The sequence below is a fragment of the Ornithodoros turicata genome, chromosome 1 (assembly GCF_037126465.1).
Source record: "Ornithodoros turicata isolate Travis chromosome 1, ASM3712646v1, whole genome shotgun sequence".
NCBI lineage: Eukaryota > Metazoa > Arthropoda > Arachnida > Ixodida > Argasidae > Ornithodoros > Ornithodoros turicata.
This window is the reverse complement of record NC_088201.1, coordinates 171,138,442-171,161,425: the sequence shown is the minus strand read 5'-3', so window position 1 is coordinate 171,161,425 and position 22,984 is coordinate 171,138,442. Positions and strand designations below refer to the sequence as shown.

The window sequence follows — 22,984 nt, the reverse complement described above, 5'->3', positions numbered from 1 at the left end:
GCGTGTTCCGTAAACTTTTGTCCCAACCTGTACTAGTAGCGCCGCTACCGTAATTATTAGTTTTTTTCAGTAGTGTGGTTGCGATCTCGGTTAGTTTTAAATCTGTAGGAAAAAAAAAACATTCCTGCTGCGAACTCGTTGCTGTGAAATTTAGGTGACATTCTTTGGTTGAGAGTTCAGTGCCGGGTCCCCGTCTTTCCCTGCATTCAGGGTTTTATCGTTTTAACTATTTCTGCTGTAGTGAGTGCATTGGGAGAGTGCATAGTCAAGCCAATTCGGACATTTAGCCACGCTTCCACACCGGAGGGAAATAAAGTTTGAATTGAACTAAATTGAATTTGGGCAACGGTGGGCCCTTCCTCAGCTGCCAGTACCATTATACTTTTCAAAAAATAAAAACAAAAAAGTGGGCACAAATAAAACGCTCCCGTTCCTTAGCTTCACGACGAGACTGGGAGGTGAATCGGGTTAAAATCTCGGCAACGTCTGTGCTTCTCTGGGTAGTTAGCCGTTCTCTCTTCCTGGTGCTTTAACGAAGATGCCGACGTACCTGCGATTGACTAGAGTAGCTTGATGGGCTTGTTGGTACATAACTCGGAGAACAAGGAGCAGTCGAAACAGGGACAAGACACAAGAAGGCATACAAACAGAGACTCCACTATCAACAAGTTTATACTGTACAGCACAGCATAATTATAACCAATGGTAGGATGGGGAAGAGTGCATAAACGGGACACACGTGGGTCTGATAAATACGTAAGTGAGCCCTCAATATCGCTAACAAGGGAAGAGTTCGTTTTCCTGGAATGCAAACTGAAAGGTGGAAGTGAGTAGTTAGATCCGGTTGTCCCTCGTGTTTTTATGGCCCCACGTGTGTCCCGTTTATGCACCTCCCCCCTCTCTACCATTGGTTATAAATGTGCTGTGCTGTACAGTAAAAGCTTGTTGATAGTGGAGCCTCTGTTTGTATGTCTTCTGTGCCTTGTCCCTGTTTCGACTGCTCCTTGTTCTCCGAGGCACCTGCGATTCCCCGTGAAGTCGGCTGAACACCATACGATCCCGCCGGAGCAACGTGGCGCCATACACGGCATGGAGGCTTCTCGGCAATGACACGCCTCCAGACACCGGTGTGGCGGAATATTTTTGCCATTCCTTTTATTTACTTCACGTTCAGGCAGACATGCCCCGTGACGCTCCAGGATTCAATATACTCTCATAGGCTGAGATCCATCGCATTCCGCGTTGTTATGTATAGGTTTATCTTTTCTTTTAGCTTATATTTGCGAAACACGAACGGTATCTGATACGGATTATTCAAGTCCAGTACGAGCACGAGGATGACGAAACAAATGTAGGGGACAGGACGGGAGTGGAAGTTGGCAGTAGTGGTTCAATGGGAAGTGGCAATGACTGACTGTGGCGCCGAATGCTCAGCATCCTATGGCCGCACTATGGGTGATGTTGGTGTTTTTGGCTACGGTGGGCGCTACAGGAGCAATGACAGATATATCGTGTCTTCAAACCATGTTCTTTGTTCCTTTCTTCTCATCTCACGGGTTGCTTGAGCCCCGCTGGCCTACATCACCAGTCACATGACACGTCGCGACGTTCAGTCATTCTCCGATACGCTCTTTCCAAGAGTGGATGATTTTTTTTACGCGTGCGGAACAGAGGCCTGGCATGCACGCTGTGGTTCACTTGTGTCCGACGTTCTTTCGCAGGATATCCTTTTATTCGTCCAGAACGTTGCAGCCAAAAATACAAAAGATTTAAGGGGTCACCTCGATGCATCTTTATAATGGGTCTGTGCAGCGCTATTTTTGTGGGGCAGGTAAGCAACAAACGTCGCTTTGCATGCAACACGAACATAAAAATATATCAAAAGCGCGAAAACAATCTGCGTACTTTGCTCCATGCCATTTTTGCTCTTTGCCATTTATACTAGCTCACCATACATGTGCTGTAGGTGCGACCCCTCTGGGTTCCCGCGGGTATAGAAATGAGAGATTTCTATAAAGGGTGGTGTCAAATTCGTTAATGTGGTTAACAAAACAAATGAGGGAGCTTTGTGAAGGGGCTCTGTCTGGAACGCGTTGCTGAGTCGGCCGTTAGTAAGACGTCATGAACAATGAGCGAGACGTAGTGCCAGCAAGTAGGCGCCAGGATTCAGTTCTCTCAGCCTCTAGCCCGGTGAAGACGTAATGCTGCCGTTCTCCTCGCTAATGATGGCGGTGGTGCGGATACTGACCTCGTACGGATTTTGTGACGAATAGACTTACGATGAGGAGTGCTCTCGACTGAGTTGTGTGTGCGGGAATACTCTGATGCTCGTGAGTGTCTTTTGAACTTTGTTCACTTACATTTTCTTTAGGCTTAGTCTGCTTTAGGCTTAGGCTTAGATATTTAGTATTCCTTTTTCTTTATCTGGCCAATTTATGAAGGGAAATAGCTTGGTGATTCATAAACTTCGGTTTTCGTTCCTAAACTTCGAGCAACACAGTCGTTAGCAATCTCGCATAGAAATGCTTCAAGTTGGCGTAGCAACAGGAGACAACGAACTCAAGGAGAGAATGTTGAGGAGGTTAGAAACGCAGGTCCGTCTGCACATGCGCGCTTCACTCTCGCTGCGAATGGCTTCTGGACATCATGTGGTTCGGCGGCCCTCCAGTTTCCCTGGACCATTGAGGCTGTAGGAGCTTCCGGCGACTGGCCTGGCTCACAAACGGTGAGGACATATAGCGCTGCGCTCCTCGTGAGCGTTGCTATTGTGCACAGTGGGCTGATTTATTGCGTGCCCAGTCGTTGTTGTTTTCTTTTAATTCCGTGTTAGCGCCTGAAGCAACTGTGGCTATGAGCGACTTACAAATGCGGACAGATGGAGGGAGGACAGCGGGAAGGAGTGGGGAGAGGGGGATTACTATGCGTTCTGGGCCGACTTCAGGGGGAACTGTGCCGACATTCCTCTCGAAAGATCTCGGAAAACCCGGGGAAACCCTCAGGCAGCACAGCGGGAGAGAGGTTTCAAACCCGTGCGTGGAAAGAGACTACTATGTTACGGGACCTGATAGTCCTTCTTGGTGGTGTTAGATATTGATGGTATGTCTTGTTAGCAAGTTTTGTTCTTTCTTTCACAACTGTTTGCGCTCCTCTGACTCTGTTTTTGTTTTCTCCTTGCTGTTGTTCAGAGCCATTCTTTTCCTAACCTGCCCAGACGTGCCATGATGACGTCACACCTGGCGACCCACGATATATGGAACTGGTGGTCACTGATGGACAGTGACCTGGTGTGACTCTCGACAACCCTTCATAACACTGGACATCGGTGCAGATCCTGCTCCTTTCTTCAGCATTTTTAATTACTTTAAAGTCACTCTATCGCCACAACTTTTTATTTTCCTCTATGACGGATGAGCTCAAAATTCCTCTGGGTACTGGTCAGGCTGATTAGATAACCCCAATGACTTCCAAAGTTAAATTAGTCCAACGTGCGGTCATACCAACGGCCATTTTGTTATGATCTTCTGGTCAATATATGGTGCTCTGGCGTACCTCCCAGACTCGATGTGACATTGCTAGTGTTCTAACCACTGAATTACATGTGCTGGTATCCTCATAACGCGCGTTAGATGCATCACTTCGCCCGTGATTCGCCAGCTGTAGCGCGAGCGTACAAAAAGGCTTCAGAGCGCGCGAAATTTAAATATAACGGCGCCGCTTGCTGCGACAAAGGTTAACTTGGAGGCCTACGTGCGGCAATACAGTGTTTAACTCTCCGTTATGGCTACCGCCACCGTTCCCTGAACCCTATATTTCCAGCAGAAGCTATTTCTGATCTGATCTGCACCCGTCAGGAACAAATGATAGGCGCGGCTTGGATGCGTACCACACCCCGTATGTACATATGTATGTACATTGGGCGATCGCGTTTACGGAAATAACTCATAGCCGACGTAGGGAAAGTGTATACGTGCATCTGAAATGCCGACTTCATATCAATTGCACCACGAAGCCTTGCCAACACCACAAAACGAGGTAAGGTCTATGGCAAACCACGGGAGTGGCGACACAAATGCTTCTTTGGCTGCCACGTCTCCGTTCCAAACGACCAAATACTGTTGTGTACATCCTTGTACTGTACTATTGTGCTGTACATCCTTTAAAAAACGGTGACCTTGTCGAAAGACGAAATGCGGATGAACCAAGTAGAAGAAGCGAAACTAGCTGGTGAATTCGTCAAACACGACGAAGTGTACTGGAGAAAGTTTTGCTTTAGCGAAATTTCGATTTGCTTTTTCAAAAAAGAAAAAAAAAAGACATTCTGTAACTTTGACATCAATGTCTACCCCGAATATTTCGTCGTCACCTAGTGCACAATACGAGAAACGTTCTTTTTTCCACACATTTCCAGCGTAAGCCACCCTATTTCACATTTACCACATTCAGGTGGCTCTGTGCGTATATCATGAACTGTTCCTTTGATATCCTGTCGTATTCGCGGTCGCCGACGAACAGGACTGTGATGGGTCGCCTTTCAGCTATTTTAGTCAGTTCTTCATCGGTCAGGGGAGGTTTCGTAGTCGTCGTGGCTGCAATAGAAGTTAAGAGTATCCGTGCTATTATTTATTTATTTATTCATTCATTCGTACTCCAGACCCAGTTGTGGGTCCTAGCAGCTTATGCTCGCTCTAGTCGCGATTTTTTTCATTGCGATAGCGTTATTGCTTTAGCCCCTCAGGTATTTGTAGTCCGCGCCGGAAACTGAGCTCAGACAATAGACACCAAAGCATTGGTGCAGAACAATTTATGGCCGCTGTAAGGGAAAAAGGCTTCAGGAGTAAGCGTAATTTTCGACTATTTGCGTTGCGATACTGTGTGTTTGTTGGGTCTGTGGTTATCCGGGGAGGACTTCATATTCCTGTAAAAAAAAGTCAGGTTCGCTTGGCAATTTTCAAAGTTCAATTGAACAAAATAAATTTCCCTGAATTAAAGATTGTCAAAAGTCTTCCTAAATGGTGGCAAGAGTTTCTAGAAGGTAATATCCGAAAGTCCCACAATCCTCCGGCGAGTACGTTGCCCGTTATAATTTTTTTTTATCACCTTAGGTGAAACACCCTGTATAGCGTTATGGTTAACATTTATTATGTTGATTGCAGCAGCATACAGAAATGCACAGAACAAATTACATAGATACATGGAACTAAATAAAAAGGAAATGGAACATTTAGGTTGATAAGAGCAAACAATGACGACGCAAGTGTTCAGTGCTGGACAAAAGTTTATCCAAGAGGCGTATTCCTTCCCCACAGTGACACGCTAGCAGCAAATGGGACCGTGCGGACCAACGGACGTGGCCTAGGTAACCCAGTCACCCGTACGGAACCATTATGGAACTGCGTACGGTACCATTTACTTCTAACATGTCATTCCGAGAGAGAGGAATGCGCCGGAGTATGTTCCGTAAAGTTTCGGACATGGTCTACGTAACACAGTCACCGTGTTCTGTTGCCTGCCTGCCTCGCCAATGTAGCACGTATCACAGGATTGGCATTGTAGTTTGTAGACTACTCTGTAGCAGCATTGTCATGATCATCCCCCGCGCACCAATGATCAAGGAGCGCGGTTAATAAAACACGACTGCACGGCCAGCTCGGGCGGTTGTTCGGCTGGCCGGTCTTCCCGCACGTCTGTGTACTGTCTTGTGCCTCTGGCACTACATTGGTGACCAGAACAATTTCTCGAACAACCCCAACCCTCTCCGACGATGTCTCAAGGCGACAACGCGACGCAATCATCACCACACGTAACCGCTGTCGCCGTCAAACTACCTCCACTCTGGGTCCGTAATCCAGCCATTTGCCCAAGCCGAAGCGCAGTTTCATCTGTCCGGCATCACTTCCCAGACCACCCGGTTCTACAACGTCATCTTGGCTCTGTCTCCAACCGCCGCCGAAGAGGTGCACGATCTCATCACATCCCCAACACCCGAGAACCCGTATGACCGACTTAAGGCAGCTTTGCTCAAACGCACTTCCTCATCGGACCGCGAGGGTCTCAGGCAGTTGTTATCGGCAGAAGAGCTCGGCGATAGACGTCCAACGCAGCTTTTACGTCAGATGAAGCAGCTTTTGGGAGACAACGTTTCCGCAGCCGGTGACCGATTCCTGCACCAACTTTTCATGCAACGCCTGCCAACTAACGTCCACATGGTTCTGGCCACCGCGTCGAACCTACCCCTGGACGAGCTTGCTTCCCCTGCTGACGCGGTCGTGGAAGTCGCCTCAGCACACCAAGTCAGCGTTCTTGAGCGACCTACGGCTTTACAGAACGCCACTCCTCCGCCACAGGCCGACCATCGTTCCCCCCTTTCTCCACCCGACATTCAGGTGATGGCGCAGCAGATCAGCCACCTCACATAGCTTGTCGCGTCACTTGTCACCCGCCCACGATCCCCAAGTCCGCGCCGCCCTCGACACCGCCGAGGCCCCCCGTCGGAACGCCGATCGCGCTCTCGGTCGGACAGTTCAGGTGGCCTCTGCTGGTACCACCGTCGCTTTGGTGCGAACGCCAATCATTGCCTGCTTCCTTGTACCTGGACGGGTAACCCGCCGGCCTCCCACTAATGGCGGCAAGTGGACCCGGCCTTGACGACAGCCGCCTCTTTCACATCGTCGACCGTGCCAATGGAACTCGGTTCCTCGTCGACACAGGTGCTGAGGTCAGCGTCATTCCTGCCAGCAGCCGTTTTTCCCGATCTCGACAACCCTGCTTCCCCCTCAAGGCCGCTAACGCTTCTACTATCCCCGTCTACGGACAGAAATCTCCCACCCTAAACATCGGGCTGCGAAGAGATTTCCGGTGGCTTTTCCTCGTAGCAGACGTCACTCAAGCCATTCTTGGAGCTGACTTCTTCAATCATTTTAAGCTGCTCGTCGATGTCAACGGGAAGCGCGTGATAGACCATACCACTTCCTTATCTGTTCACGGCCTCACACTGCCTATTCTCCATCGCGCGTCTCGTCCTGCTCTGCTCCAGACTTGCCCTTCGCCTCCATATTGTAGTGTTAGCTCCGCTACTAGGGGGGGAAAGGACGACGACGTTGACGAGGTGTAGGAGCTCGTGGGGATGAATAAAGCATTAACGTTCTAAACTGCAACGTGGCTGGATGTCCTTTACTTCACGCTACATGGTGACAGCGGTGGGATACGTTTGAAGACAATGTCCCTGGAATCAAGCTTTATGTCATCATCGTCTATCTCATCGATCGCCGGACTTCGGCAACCAGCCCAGTTCAACTTCATCGACGTCACGGACTGGCCTGCCTGGAGGGACGAGTTTGAAGACTACCTCTATGCGTCCGGAACTCAAGATAAACCAGGAGAAGTTAAGGTCAGGACATTGCTTTACTGCATGGGAAGAAAAGCGCGTGAAATCTTACGAACCTTCAACCTATCTGAGGAAGAGACAAAAGATTACGGGATTGTGCTTGAAAAGTTCAATGCACATTTTACTCATTCACGAAACACTGTTTACGAGACTGCAAACTTCAGCCGACGGCAGCAGAATCTCGGCGAAACCGTAGACGCGTACCTCGTAGAGCTGCACAAGTTGGCAGAAAAATGTGACTTTGGCCTAACGAAAGAGCGGATGATACGAGACAGGTTCGTTGTTGGCCTAATAGATACTAAGCTGTCACAGTCGCTTCAAATGGACTCGTCTTTAACCCTTCAATCGGCCCTAACGAAGGCCCGCCTAAAAGAAGCGGTTGTGAAGCAGCAAAGCGAATTGGGGAAAAAAGACCTGGTTGCCGACACCGTGGGTTGTGACTGCAGATGTTCAAAGCCAGCCCTTACTGAAGAATTCGCAACAGATCTTGTTAGCCGTCAGGAGAAGAGAGATCGCCGCGGCGTTGACTCACGCCATTCATGCGCCCACTGCGGATATCGGCACCCACAAAGGCCCTGTCCCGCACGCAACAAAGAATGTTTAAAATGCTGCAGAGTCGGTCATTTTGCAAAAATGTGCCATACTAGCCTCCCACAGTGGGAAAAACCAGGACCCAGAGACTATCGCAGGAATTTTGTATCCGAGGTCACACTGCCCGAGAATGATTTCTTCCTCGGTACGGTAGCAATGCAGACTCCAGCTCCCGTAACCAGAGAAGTAGAAGTCAGAGTCAATGATGTTCCTCTGCTAGCAAAGATTGATTCTGGCGCTGACGTCACTGTTGTCGGGTCTGGATTCCCAGGGTTGCCAGAGCTTCTTGAACCGCCAGACACACTGAAAGGACCAAGTGGAACTACGCTCGACGTTCTTGGGAAGTTCAGAGCAGTAATCCAATGGAAAAAGAAGACTACGTCCCAAATGGTATATGTCGTGCACGGTCTAAGAAAGCCCCTCTTGGGGTTGCCAGCATTACTTGACTTAGAGATCATACGTTTTTTGAACGAAGTGGAAGCCGGAGAAGATCACTGGTCTACTCGCAAGTTTCCCGAGCTGTTCCGAAGTCTAGGCAAAATTCCCGGGGAATACGTCATTCGATTACAAGAAAACTGTACGCCGTTTGCCATAGCCACGCCACGTCGCGTTCCTTTCGCCATGCGCACTTCGGTTAAGACAGAGCTCGACAATATGGAGAAACAAGGTGTTATACGGAAAATACACACTCCGACAGATTGGTGTGCACCAATCGTTCTTGTGAAGAAGCCATCGGGGAAAATCAGGATCTGTGTTGATTTGACGAAGCTCAACGAATGCGTTAAGCGAAGGAATACCCGGCTCTTACCAAACCGCCGGACTGGACCAAGCCTGTGCAGCATCACGTTCTCCACTACGCCACGACCCGTGGCCCACCAGTCCATTTCCGCCCGCGTCGCCTTGCACCCGAAAAGTTCCCAGTAGCGAAGGCCGAGTTTGATCACATGCTGGAGCTCGGCATAATTCGACCATCATCCAGCACGTGGGCCTCGCCATTACATATGGTGCCGTAAAAGACCGGCGACTGGCGCCCGTGCGGCGACTACCGTGCCCTGAACCGAGAGACGCTTCCAGACCGATACCCCATCTCCCATATTCTAGACTTCGCTGCACAGCTGGAAGGCGCCAATACATTTTCCAAGATCGACCTAGTTCGTGCCTATCACCAGGTTCCCATGGCTGAAGAGGACATCCCTAAAACAGCCATTACCACCCCTTTTGGCCTGTTTGAATTTCTCAGGATGCCCTTCGGATTGACGAATGCCGCCCAGACCTTTCAGAGGTTCGTCGACAACATCATCCGCGGGCTTCCTTTTGTTTATGCCTATGGTGATATCCTCGTCGCAAGCCGCTCTCCTGCAGAACATGACCTGCATCTACGCGCGCTTTTCTCCCGCCTACAAGACAGCGGCGTTATCATTAACGCGGCCAAGAGCGAATTCGGCGTTTCGGATCTCGATTTTCTTGGCCACCACGTCGACTCCCAAGGAATCAGGCCGCTACCAACCAGAGTCGCCGCCATTAGAGATTTTCCTTTGCCCACTTCAGTGACCAAGCTGCTCCAGTTCTTGGGCTTCATAAATTTCTACCGGCGCTTTATCCCATCCCGTGCCTCCAAGCTCCGCCCTCTCGCGGCCCTGCTCACTACCAAGCGCGGCAGATCTACTTCTCGTTTACTGTGGACACAAGAAACTACCGATGCATTTGAGACCATCAAGCAGGAAATTGCATCCGTGTCGCTTCTGTTCCACCCACGCCACGACGCCCCAACCTCACTCACAGTGGACGCGTCCAGCGTAGCCGTTGGCGCCGTTCTTCAACAACACGTGTCCGGGGCCTGGCGACCGCTAGCCTTCTTCTCCCGTAAACTTAAGCCCCAGGAGACGCGGTACAGCACGTTTGGCAGAGAGCTCCTCGCCGTGTACCTGTCAATCAAGCACTTTCGTCACTCCTTGGAAGGCCGCACCTTTACGGTATTCACGGACCACAAACCCCTCGTCTACGCGTTCTCCTCCGCCAGCACCACATATAGTCCCCGGGAACTTCGACACCTTGCATTCGTGGCAGAATTCAGCACCGACAACCAGCACATCAGTGGTGCCGACAATTTCGTAGTTGACGCCCTCAGTCGTGTCAGCACGATCGGCATACGGACCTTCCCACCGTCTCTCGACGATGTGGCGCAAGCCCAACTCACCGACGATGAGCTGGCACAGTACCGCACCAACCCCAGATCCGGTTTAACAATTGACGACGTCGCCTTGCCTGGCTCGGTCCGGCCTGTCGCCTGCGATACATCTCGGCCACGGCCTTTCGTTCCCGCATCACTCCGACGTCAACTCTTCCAAGCCTACCACGACCTTTCCCATCCCGGCATACGCGCCTCGCAAAGCCTGCTTACCCAACGATATGTCTGGCCCAACATGCGCAAGCAAATCAAGCGCTGGGTGCAGACCTACTTTTCTTGTCAGCGTTGCAAGATACAGAGACACACCCACCGACCCCCATCCCAGTTCCTTCCCCCCGACGACCGCTTCGCGCATATCCATGTGGACCTCGTGGGACCACTCCCAATCTGCGACGGTCACCGCTACATGCTCACTATCGTTGACCGCTTCACCCGTTTGCCCGAAGCAACCCCGGTCCCCGACGCCACCGCGGCCACCGTCGCTTCGGTTCTCCTAACAACATGGGTGTCGCGGTACGGCGTTCCTTCAATCATCACGACGGACCGCGGCGCCCAATTTGAGTCCGCCCTCTTCACCAGCCTCACCAACATACTGGGCGCCAGACGGATTCGTACTACCGCGTACCACCCGGCCTCCAATGGCATGGTGGAGTGACTTCACCGGCAGCTAAAAGACGCCCTCCGGGCGTCGCCTCAAGTCCCGTGTTCTGCCCACCCCGTGTTCACCGAAGTTCTCCCCATTCTTCTTCTCGGGATCCGATCGGCTTTCAAACCCGACTTGGGTTGCTCAACAGCCGAGTTGGTCTATGGCACCTCATTGCGACTCCCCGGCGACCTCATCTCTGCCGCAGCGGACCCTGCAGCCGTACCACCAGCCGGCTATGTATCCCGCCTACGAGACACGATGAATGCTCTTCGTCCCAGCCCCACCCGCACACCACGCCCTCCCACCGGTTTCCAGCACCCGGCCCTCGAAACATGCTCGCATGTTTTCCTTCGGTGCGACGCCGTGAGGAAACCCTTGCAACAACCCTACTCTGGTCCTCACGCCGTACAGCACAGAGCCTCCACCCACTACACCATCCTGGTCAGCGGCCGAGAACAAACTGTCGCACTGGAACGTCTCAAGCCAGCTTTCCTCGAGGCCCCTCAAGAAACATCCAACGCTTGCTCCATCGGTGTTTCTCCGGACCTGGACCTTGGCAATCCCACTAGCCCTCCACATCGACCCCCCCCCCCCCTCCAGTCCTCCTGCCCGCCGCAACAACCGCAAGTGGACCCTCGCCCCTGAGTTTCCTGGGCACCACACCTCCACATCGCTCATTACCTTCCGGCCACTCGCTAGGGGGGGAGCCCTGTAGCAGCACTGTCATCATCATCCCACGCGCACCAATGATCAAGGCGCGCGGTTAATGAAACACGACTGCAGCTCGGGCGGTTGTTCGGCTGGCCGGTCTTCCCTCACGTCTGTGTACTGTCTTGTGCCTCTAGCACTAGCCTCTAGCCTCTAACTCCAGACTGGTATTGTGCGGAGACGGAGTCCTTTGGTTTCGATATGAAACTTGCGAGTTTAACATGCGGTTGGGACATCGTCCTGATATCCAATGGGACGAAAGCGTCACGGATAGCTTCAGAAACGCCTTTACCATAGGGGATTACCACGCGTGTCTTGCGGGGGCGTTTCCCGTCCTGCGGCCCAGATGCTTGCATGCGTTTGCGAGCGTCCTCAATAAACCTGTGTGGGTAGCCACGTTTGTCCAAGTAACCGGCGATCGTCGCGCCCTCAGCAGACTCGTTGCAGGATGGTGACTGTCGACATCGGTGAATAACGTTCGTACCACACTCCGTTTGTGCTCCGTGGGGTGGTGTGGGACAAAACCAAGGAGGCTGCCGGTATCACAAGGCTTTCCGTAGACACGCGTTTGAATGCCTCCCGAGCTACATCGGCGGCACACGCATCTAGAGAGGCAAAATTTCCGGAAATTTTGAATAGATGAAAAAAAAACGCTTCTTTCGGGTTTTCTTCCGAAAAAGTCAAAAAATGGAAACAAACGTGGTTACTGCTGAGTCGAAGCATTGCCGGCCAAACCAAAGCATGCAATGAGCTAGCAGCTTTAGTAGTGTTCATCCTCTAGGCATCAATCCAGAGCAGAGCATCCATGAGACTGCTGTCTACTCAGCGCCAGGTAATTAGAACCAATCTACTTCGACCAGAACTCCGACATTATGTGAACGCGATGGCGATCGCTTGGAGCGAACAGAGGAGCTCTAAGTTGGTGGTTGTTGGCGGAATAGAGGCACCTAAGGCACAGTTGGCGGGTTGGAACGCGTCTAAAGCACGAAAATTTAAATTTTTAAATTTTGTCGCCTGGAAATTTTGCGCTATTTTCCCGGAGACGAGGAAGAACCGAAAAAGCTGTTTTTTTTTTCCAAAAAAATTTCCGGTTTCATTCCGGGGCTTCGCATCTCTACACACATCCAACAAAGGAAGCTTGTCATTTTTGTTCCACTTCGTAAGTGAAATTGATCAATTGCTCAATGCTGTTTAGAACCGAGTGGAACTCGTCAACGTGGTCACGTGCTCGATACTGTTAACGGAGGTAATGATACGGCGGGAAAGCTGTTCCACTCCAACGATGTACGAGGAGAAATGGGTCGTAAAATGACGTTGTTGGTGATGAGGGAATGGTAACTTTCTGCGGGTGGGAGCTGAGACACATGGAGGATTAACCATTCCCTAAGATAATTTGTTATGACAAAGAATACCCCAAATCCAACAGAGACGAGTTATTCGACGACTAGAAAGCTTAGGCAGATTGAGATTATGTTCACAGCAGTGACACTGGCGGGGCGGACCGAATTGCCTAATATGAATCGGGATGTCCTGTTCTGTACTGGTTCTTTTGTGCCCAAGATTGTACACTGACCAGTATCCCACACGCAGGCTGCGTATTCATATATTTGGAACGACTAGCCTTTTTCAGCATCAACTAGTGATTTGAGGGACCAACTGCGGGCTCGCGGATGCTTTACTTTCACACGGCGCAACTACGTCATCAGATGGCTGTGCCTGCTACCAAGGTGTTCATGGTGCGACCAAGAAAGTTTTTCTGCAAACTAAATCCCACAGGGCGTTATCCTCTCTGGCATTACACACCGGGATGGGCGTATTTAAATATGTTGCAATTAAAGTACTATTTAAAATATAAATCAATTTATTTATATTTTCTGTTTAAATGCAGACTTGCAATATGTATTTATAATTATATTTAAGTATCAGTTCTCGAATATTTATTCTTGTAAATGACAATAGAAATAGCCGCCCACATCACATAGTCGAACTTACTGACCCTCATCAATTTCACAGCGCTGTATCTAATCATTTCTCTGTTTCTGTTTAGCCGTGTATTTACAATTGAAGTTGTATTGTACCTACCGGCCTCTATGTGCCACCCCCCATGTAATGTCCTGTGAGAGCCTTTGGGGTTTGTGAATAAACAAATAAATAACTAAATACTTTATAGATACTCCCAAATACAGTATATACTTACTCGTACCTTAAAGTCGCCTCGCCTTTGACTTTTCGGAGAGAAATACGAGTTTGGGGTGCAGTTATGCCGTGTTTGCGCTAGCATGCGCATGCGACAAACCATTTTAGATGGCAAGTTTTTAACTGGTGTTGCAGACAACGGTCGCGACTACCCGATTTCCTTGTTGTACGAAGCACGTTCGTCAAATTTAATACAATCATTTGTTCATCGGCAACTGTGGAGATGTTGTTCTCCTTAACGAATCTGATTGTACGGCCGAACAGAAGATGCCTAAATATTCAGTCTTCGAGGAACATCTCATATTAAAATCGTCATAATAATCTAACAAATAAATGCCATTGTTCGTTGCTGATTTCTTGTTTGGCCATCTTTATTTCTGTAATTCTCGATGCCATTTTCCTAAAAGTATTTATGGTAGCAGTTACGGTATTTAAATGCTGTATTTATATTTTGTATATAAATACTCATGTTCCAAAGTGTGTATGAATAGTATTAAATACCCTTTGAAGAAAGAATTTTGTATTTATATTTAAATACTAAAAATGTATATATGCCCATCCCTGATACACACCCCTAATTGCGGTTGTGCTCCTCGATTTCGGCCATATCTGCAAAGCATTACGCGCATTTTAAAATTATATCGGCATTTGCTTACAAGCTCAACGATAGGTATCGCACTAGTGCTCATGCATCAGCTGGGATACAGCTGTTTTTTTTTTTTTTTTTTTGTAATGTTGAACATTTCACATACACAAATATTTAGCGAAGTTTCAGAATATCTGTATATTGTTTGCTATTTGCAGCGTCTAGCTAGTTTATCCATTCCTGCCTATTCTCAACGCTGTGTAGTGATGGGGGAAAGCGGTTCACTTTTGGTGAACAGGTTGATTCAGTACAGTTCAGCTTAGTAATTCGTTCAAGAGTGTCGTTCAGCGAAGTTCGTTCAAAGAGCCTAAAAATTAAACGTCGGGGACTGAAACGCCATAGAATACGACACACTTGCAAGTTTTATCCTCACGATCCGTTGTAATGTGGCATTTTACTGTACGTATTTTGTATTTGATATAAATACCGAAACAAAAAGATTCGAATCCGTCATCAGATCAGTGCTCGGGGCTCGAACGTAAAACTACGCCCTCCACAGCGTGAATCGTACCGCCGATGGCTGCGCGTATCGATGCCTCTAATAATGCTATGATCACTATTCTGCTTCACAAAACGTTCATGGTAACTGACCTCAGGGTCTAACAAGCAACTGCACTTTCGTGGTTAGACTCAGCCGTACTTGCTCTAAAAACAATTTTGTGATTTTGGGGCTTGTTGGGATTATAGGAGTATAGCGATCAGAAAGCACTGGTACCCTTCACGTCGAATATCTCGAAGACGGTGAAAAACGCCGACGGGTTTAGTATTTCGTGTTCCGTTCACAAATCATGCGAGCATAAAATGAATGAATGTTTTTGGCAGACGAATTAAAATATTGGAACAGGCTGGATATGTCGATTCGGTCATATACGATGTTGTAGGTAGTGTTGTAAGACAAGGGAAATCTGGAGCACATGTGTATCCTCGGAGGGAAGAACAAAAAAAAAGAATACGGGTCATTGATCATGTACACACTGCCTCACACAGGTTAAAAAATCAGTCAAGTCAACAAAGATAATAGAAAGAGGTGTCACATTAACATGACCATCACTTCGTGGACTGTCACACTGGATGTTCGTATCGTGTCTCGTTAAAGTGCGGGAAGGTGTATATAGGTGAGACTTCCCGTTATGTCAGTACAAGAAAAGAACATCATTTCAACGTATCTAACGAGTATAGTACCTTGGGGGAACATTTGGCCATGTGCATTGGTTGGAAAGCGTTATTTACTCATGCGAAAATTATTTTTAACAGCAGCAAATGAGGTTGTTGGTTGTACAGCGAGGCGGTAGCGATAAGAAATGCGGGTCCATGTTGTATCAGCAGCCGTTCTCTGTTCTTTTCCGATAAGGTGATGAACTTTCAGGTGACCTAAGTGCTTCCTGGCAGTTCTGGAATGTTGGACAGCAGAAGGAAGGGAGGTTCTTTTTGTGTGTGCGTGCGTTATAAGCGACGATGCTTCGCAAATAAGCCTTTGGTTGGCAGCGAGTGCTGTGCTGTATTGGGGTTTTAATAGTTTTCAGAACGGGTCACCGACGCACCCGGATTTTAACTTTATTTCAACATACCTGCCGGCATGCCTCTTTTCTTTTTTTTCTTCGTCCGACTCTTTTTGTGATGTCTTCTAGCGAAGCTCATGCATACTACTGTTCAATGCACTGCATGTACTACATGCATGTGTAAAGGCGTCGCCGCAGTTAACCTTAACGCGCGATCGCGCGGCCCGCAGAGGCGTCATCGCCGCCAAGCATCGACACTGGGTTCGAGACAATGGGCAATTCCGCACAAGCGCCTCCTCTCGACGGTGACTCCGGGTTCTCGTATGTGTCACCACTGCACTCGCCTACTACTCTGCACTAACGCTCGTTCCCGACGCGCGCGTCGGCTGCGACTGAGTGAAGGGAATGCGCGCCTGTCCCGTGCAGAGCATTTAAATAAAAAACTGAAAATGAGGTTGCGCCACAGCTTATGTCAAGGTCATAGCTCACTCGTGACACTTTGTTCCTTTTATCGCGGCAAGCCAGAGTGCATGTGATAAACGCGTTCGCAACCGTTCGTGGGCGTTTCGCCCATTGGCAGAGTGTGCTCAGATGGTGAGAGCATACCCCGCCATTGCCGAACCACCATCCAGAGGCGGCACCTTTGTGCAATGATCCACTTGTCTCGAACACATCGTACACGGTTAGCTACTTGGTGACGCTGGCGGCCGCACGAGCCACGCAATCGCGGGTTACGCAAGTGCGGCGACGGCTTACAACTGTTCATGCACTGATATCGCAATGCTGGGGAATCACCATATATTACATTTTGCACGGGTGGCTGAGTTCGGGAACTCTAGAAGGAGATAGCAATTGTACGACGCCGAACTGATACGAACCCCTTGATGGAAATTATTGGAGGGAAACATGGTCATAGCAACATATTGCAACAACAACTTTATTGCCAGGTGATGAATGGGGAGTTTCATCGTCAGGGGTGATGCTCTACCCCGTTGCTGATGGTGATGCAGGGAATGAAGTAATGAGCCCCTTCACAATAAGAATCGAAGTCCTATGGTATCCCGAAAGGTGAAGAGAGCTTTGAAGGCAGAGCGTCAGCGGGCTGGATGTAGACCTGTGCGCCGATGCCACTTTGACCGGCGGCGGCGTAGAGCCGGTTATGCCACCGGCGGCGGCGGCGTCAGCGGCGCGAGGGCGTAAACGCGTAAGCCGTCCACAAGCGTACGCAAGCGCTGGTGGCTTGCGAGGTGTATATTGTCTAAACTATAGTCGAAACCACATCCTAAAAAGGTTCGACTTTTTATTTGAGAAGAAAAAGGTCTAACCATAACAAATTTGTCCCAAAAAATAGATCTACTGCGATCACATTTTGACTAGTACAAGCCGTGAAAGCCCGTAATCTGTGCACAGTAACATGGTTGCACACGCGTTGTACCCTCAGAGGGCAATTTTACAGAGGGCATAGTTGTCATGCAGAAAAATCAACCCGGCCAGTGGGGGGAGGAGGGGCAACGGCCCCCTTGCCCCCCCCCCCCCCCCCTTCGCGTAGCCCTTGGGGATCAACCTAACACTATATCGAATGGTTGAAAACAACTACAAGAATAATGCCAGTATGTAAGAGGCACAAAGCTCGAGCGTTTTGTACACATCTCCTTTTACCAATGTTTTGCATTCGTTCAGCATCGGTGATAAGATTTTCATGTACAAACATACTCACTTATCGAAGGGCTTATCTCCATCCTTCACTTTTGGGTTTTTCAGGCACTCGTCGAAAAAGAAATCCGAGCCAATTTTCCGCTTCTTGTCACCGTCTTGCAAAACTAAGGTGCCAAAGTAACGCCACACCGCGCTCGTTCTAAGTGCACTTGAGTTCTCAACCACAGAGAACGACGACACGCGCTTCAAAAACGGAGATCCGGTCTCTGATGCCATGACAGTTCAATACTCGCGAGGCGAAGGCCGGCAGAACTGCGCTAAACCACTTTGAGGTTCCCGCTCCGCAGCGGAACCGATCGGAACACTGCACGCGCGCGGGATATCGGCGCACCGGGGTGGCGGTAGCGGCGGCGTCAGCGCGCGGAGAAATGGCGGCGGCACGGGGCGGCGGCGCACAGGTCTAGCTGGATGTAGCCAGGGACCAATCAATTTTGTGAGAGAGGGGGCGAGAGTCCAGCTCGTTAAGGGATCCGGAGAGTACGGTTCGAGAAGGTTAGTAGTGTGGGCAATGGAGAAGATTGTGCTCTAGACCCTCTACAGCACAGCAGTGACTGCATATGGTTCGTGAAGATTCCTTGAAAATGTTGGCTCGTGTGACCGCTGCCTTACCATGCCTACTACACTCTGAGGAAAAAAGGAAGTAACTAGTGAGCAACGGATGCATCTTTGCCTTTAGCTGCAGAGAGACTAGTTATAAATGTATGAAGGTAAGTGTATGAACATGTGAAATGCGCAGTTGGGCTTTTTAGTGTAGGCATAGACGATGCAATGTACGTGTTTTCTTGGCATTCCGTGAGCATCTTATGAGAGTCTTCTGTTGTTCTGTCACTGCCCTCACCTAATTTTGCATATGCACATTGACCCTAAATTGCAAAGACGGGTTTGTACAATCAATGAATGCGTTATGCAGAATTTGCCCGTTTTGTAAATATATATACTAGACTGGAATATGCAAGGTACATGCATTACGTTAATTGTGTATGTGTGTCTCGAGGTCTTTTGCCATTTCCTCCTCCTTCTTTTAGCATATCTTTCTGTGGATAACCTTGCTAAAAGTTAGCTGTCCTGTTTCTCTTTCTCAGCTGTACCTGTGCACGTGAAACATTTGCATACAGACATACATACTGTGTTTGCAATGCCTTTCGTACACAAGTGCAACCTTACATTACCTTACATTCAGTCTCTTCTTGTTCCCAATGTGCACTGGAGACCGTGGTTGTGCTTTCAAAAACAAATGGATTCCTTTCCACTGGGTGTTTGGTATGATCCACTGTACGATTCCTGCTGTAGACTAGGCAGGGAAAGATAATCGTCACACCCTGAGCACAGAGAAGCAGCGCCAGAGAAATCCAAACTAGAAACGAATATACAGCGAAAACTATGAAGGTACAGGAACACACTTCATGGCAATATTCAGGAGGTACAACATGTCCATGGGGTACAAGGGCAATTTCCCCAAATATATTTATCTCATGTCCAACAGGATATCCCTCGGAGAAAACGGTAAACACGGGAAACTCCCATGGATATCCCATGGGAATGCAGGGATGTCCCGTGGCAGTCCAGCACTGGCAAAATGGCGTAGATCCAGGCTTGCTCGTGGATGAACACCATAACGTAAAAGCCTGAGTGTGGTTTTAAGTCTGGTGATCGTGCGTCCATCTGCGTGCGCAGACTAAGCTTTTACATTATAAAGTCCAACAGATATCCCAGTGAGATATCGTGAGGATATCCCAGGGACACCACAGTGTTTTTTCGGGGAAATCAACAATCATCATACAAGCGAAACGGCGCTGCGTCACATCGTCAGAGGGGTTCCTTGAGACTTGAAGTGCCAAGCAGGCCGAGCGCTGTGTGCTCTGCTTAGCAACTGAGAACATGAATGTAGAAGACAGTGCTTCATATCCGGCATATGCGAGAGCTATAGCAAAGGGATGAAACTCGCGAGTTCCCTTGCGGACTAAAGTGAGGCGCTGCGAGGTTTTCGCGTCATGAAACGTCAAAATTTCTACGTCGAGTTCTCTTCCGACACTAGCCCATTAGCCCTTGCGGCCCGGGATGCGAACGCTCATTGGTCGGTTTGAAATTATAAACTTTCCGTTGCGCGGGTAAGCAGATGGCGCCGTGTCGGCGGTGCCAGAGCAGCTCGCCGTAAAGTTTCGAAATGGGGTGGGTGCAGCAGGGACGCACGCCCCGGTACCGCTTTCGATGGATTTTAGTGTCCGTCGATATCGACTCTGAAAAACTCGGAGCCTCTTGGATACTTCTGCAGTCAATTCAGTGATAGATAAGTGGAAGGCAGGTCTGCTTCCTTGCTTGGTGCGGCAACTATTCAAGAAGGACCAATACTGTGTTTTTCCGCTACCCACTCGATGACAGGTACGTAAGTGAGTTCCTATTCCATTCTGCCGCTTAGCGTAGCATAGCACCGCACCTGTGGCATATACACGGCACTTCGACCGGTAGAATTTTTGGTTTTCACAATTCTGATTCCTTTTCTGGTCTTTCTTGCTCAGGTATCAACTAGGTACTGCTCAACTCATATCTGCTTCAGAAAAGCATGGATGCAGTAGAATGGATCCGCCACTTTGAGTGGTTGGAACACCATCTTTCCATACCAGCTGGACAAGTTCCTTTGTGACGAACATGTGACATCTTGACGGAACCTTGACATGTGACACTACACAAGCAGCAAAAGGATATGGACATGTTTTCTGTCATGCTGGATCTGTAAATGTGTGTGCCTGTGCAGCCAATCTACTGTGAAATCTTCCACGTGAGACATCAGCTCACAGTGAACGCGAAGTTGATTCGGCATTACTCGAACTTCAGAAAAAATGTTCATGTCAAGTTCGTGTTTGGCGGAGATACAGCAGATTGCATATGTGTGATTTGGAAATATCTATCCCGAATTATAAACCACCTTGGTGTAACAGAAACAGCCAACTCTTCCGCGTTTTATTTATTTCACTCGATGCGAACGAAAATCCACAACCACCCAGAACCGCCAAAGAGGGGGAGAGGGAGAGAACAGATGAGAAAGGGAAAGCATCCCCAGCGTCACAGGTCTCCCAGGGAGACAAAATAAAACAAAGCAAAAAGCTACTCTGCCTAGGCCCAATGATTGGCCTGACGTCAGAGGTCACGTGAGATTTTCCCAACAATAGAAATATACTACACGTTCATCCCCCTGGCTATAGTCACAAAACTATACATGGTGTTTATTTTTGTCCTTTGCACAGATGTTGCTTTTGCATTTGAGTTATACGGCCAGACGGACATCCTTTCAAGGGAAGTATGCAACTACAAGATCACTCGTTACCGAAAAACCTTTGATTAACTCTCTAATTAGTGTATTTCAAGCAAAAGCGAGATAGCAGAGCGGGATACAATCCTTGTTCATCGCCATTCCTCGTTTAACAAAACCTGAAATATGCACGTGCATTGAAAATTGCATTGCCGAATTTCGATACGCAAATCTCGCGTTCCCCAGTTAATTAATTAATTTCAGGTAGTTAGTCATCTTGTAGTTACATACTGTCTTCCAGAGGATGTCCGCCTGGCTGTTGAACTCAACTGCAAGAACGATATCTGTGCTGCTCTCATAGCTTTTTAATCAAAATTCTATAAAAGATCAGTACAAACACCCTTTACACGCGCGCGCGGATAATGTAGCCCGTACATTGAGATTGGGAATACGAGAAGTTTGCCTTTTCTTTACGTGAATATTCGACGCGTCTGCCTTAAAAGCTTGTAAAGTTGCTCTAGGTAGCGTGTCTCTAATAATAATAATTATTGGGTGTTTACGTCGCGAGAGAACTGAGATCATGAGCGACGCCACAGTGGTCGGTCTGTGGATTGCTTTTGTCCACCTGAGGGTTCTTTAACGTGCGATGAAAGCTCATCACACGGCACCCCGTATTTAACGTCCCTCGTGGAAGACGGCGTGTCTAACCAACTTGTACCCTGCCACCAAGTTGCTGGGGTTCTCGACCGGGTTCGAACCCGCGGTCTCGGGATCAGAAGGCGAACACGCTACCGACTGAGCCACCGAGGCCGGTAGCGTGTCTCTGATGAGTGTTTCGATAACCCGATGAGTATACAAGCGCTTGATATTGTGTTTATCCATGCTTCAGCCTTGCCGAGTGTTTTAACGCTCTCAAATTCATGCCATGCCATGCCTGTCTTAGCCAATCTCAGGCGCCTGTACGTTTGTCGGTGGGCATGCTCTGCATTACGGGACAAAATCGCTAAAAGCAGGACGATCCCAAAACCAAAAGAAACCCACAGCACAGAGCCAACACCACCTAGTTACAGAAAGAGTGCGCTCTGGTCGACTTGACGTAACAATTAAGAGTCAGCCAACCAGGATCGTGTTTTCAACGGCCGTAGCCAATCACGAAGGTGCTTTCAGCGGGCGTGGCCATGGAGAAGAACCACTGTCGTCTGCGAGTTATGATTGAACGTCCCCGCGTGGAACTTGGAAATAAAGCGCAAAACGGTCTCACACTTTATCAACAGTGGTTTTCTGGAAAGAGTCTTTCATTTTTTGTCTAAATATTTAGGCGTGCAGGTTCCAGGTGAGCTGCAATCGTTTGCGGGTTCTTGAATTCGCAGAACGGTGAATGGCAGTAGCAGACGAATTCTGACTATATATGTCCAAGAGTGATATTAAACGGTAGGAACAACTTATTTATTTACACATGGTAAACAAGACTTTCGTGCACGAGTCTGCACTTCTGAAGAAGTGCAGACTCGTGCACGAAAGTCTTGTTTACCATGTGTAAATAAATAAGTTGTTCCTACCGTTTAATATCACTCTTTGATTTTCTCACCACCGGCAACTTGACATCGCCTATTTTTTCTGCCTTCGTATATATGTCCACGTAGCGAAGGAGGGAGAGGGGACAGTGCGCAGGCTTTCTTTGTCTACGTGGTGTTGACAGAGCTCCCATTGCGCTTTGACATCGCAATGAATCTGTACGAACAAGCCCATGACCGTCGCGATCTGTATGAGTTAACTTGTGCCGAAGTATCGTCAGAGGACAGCATGATAGAAGTGAGTAAGACGGGGGATTGAAATTCGTCCTGATCCGACGACGAAAGAAAAGAGGGGAGTGTGGTGAATCTCCGACACAATAATGAATGTTCAGATTTAAAGGTTCCTGCTCGATGCCAGTATCCTCTCCATCTATTTATATCTTTGAATCCAGGTTTGCTTACTTGTGCTGGTCGACGTGGTGGTTGGTGGCGCCGCCGTGGTTTTAGCTGGGACATGTTTTCGCGTGCTGCCTGATATTGGGTTCACCGTGGAGACATCACCTGTAAGAGGCAGGAAGAAAAAAATCGTTAGGACACTTCCAGCAATTGAAACTTAATAAACTGTTTTCGGGTGGTTACGGTTTACGGG

General features: G+C 48.8%; 1 protein-coding gene across 1 annotated transcript in view; it reads right to left on the bottom strand.

Moving 5' to 3' along the window:
* The window catches only part of LOC135378794 (uncharacterized), a 93,675-nt gene that overhangs the window by 39,601 nt on the left and 31,090 nt on the right, over positions 1 to 22,984 (bottom strand). The window contains exons 9-10 of the mRNA XM_064611887.1: positions 22,798 to 22,896; positions 4,435 to 4,586 (exon numbers count right to left, since the gene is read on the bottom strand). Coding sequence (XP_064467957.1) covers positions 4,435 to 4,586; positions 22,798 to 22,896 — 251 coding nt within the window. The remainder of the gene's footprint in view (positions 1 to 4,434; positions 4,587 to 22,797; positions 22,897 to 22,984) is intronic.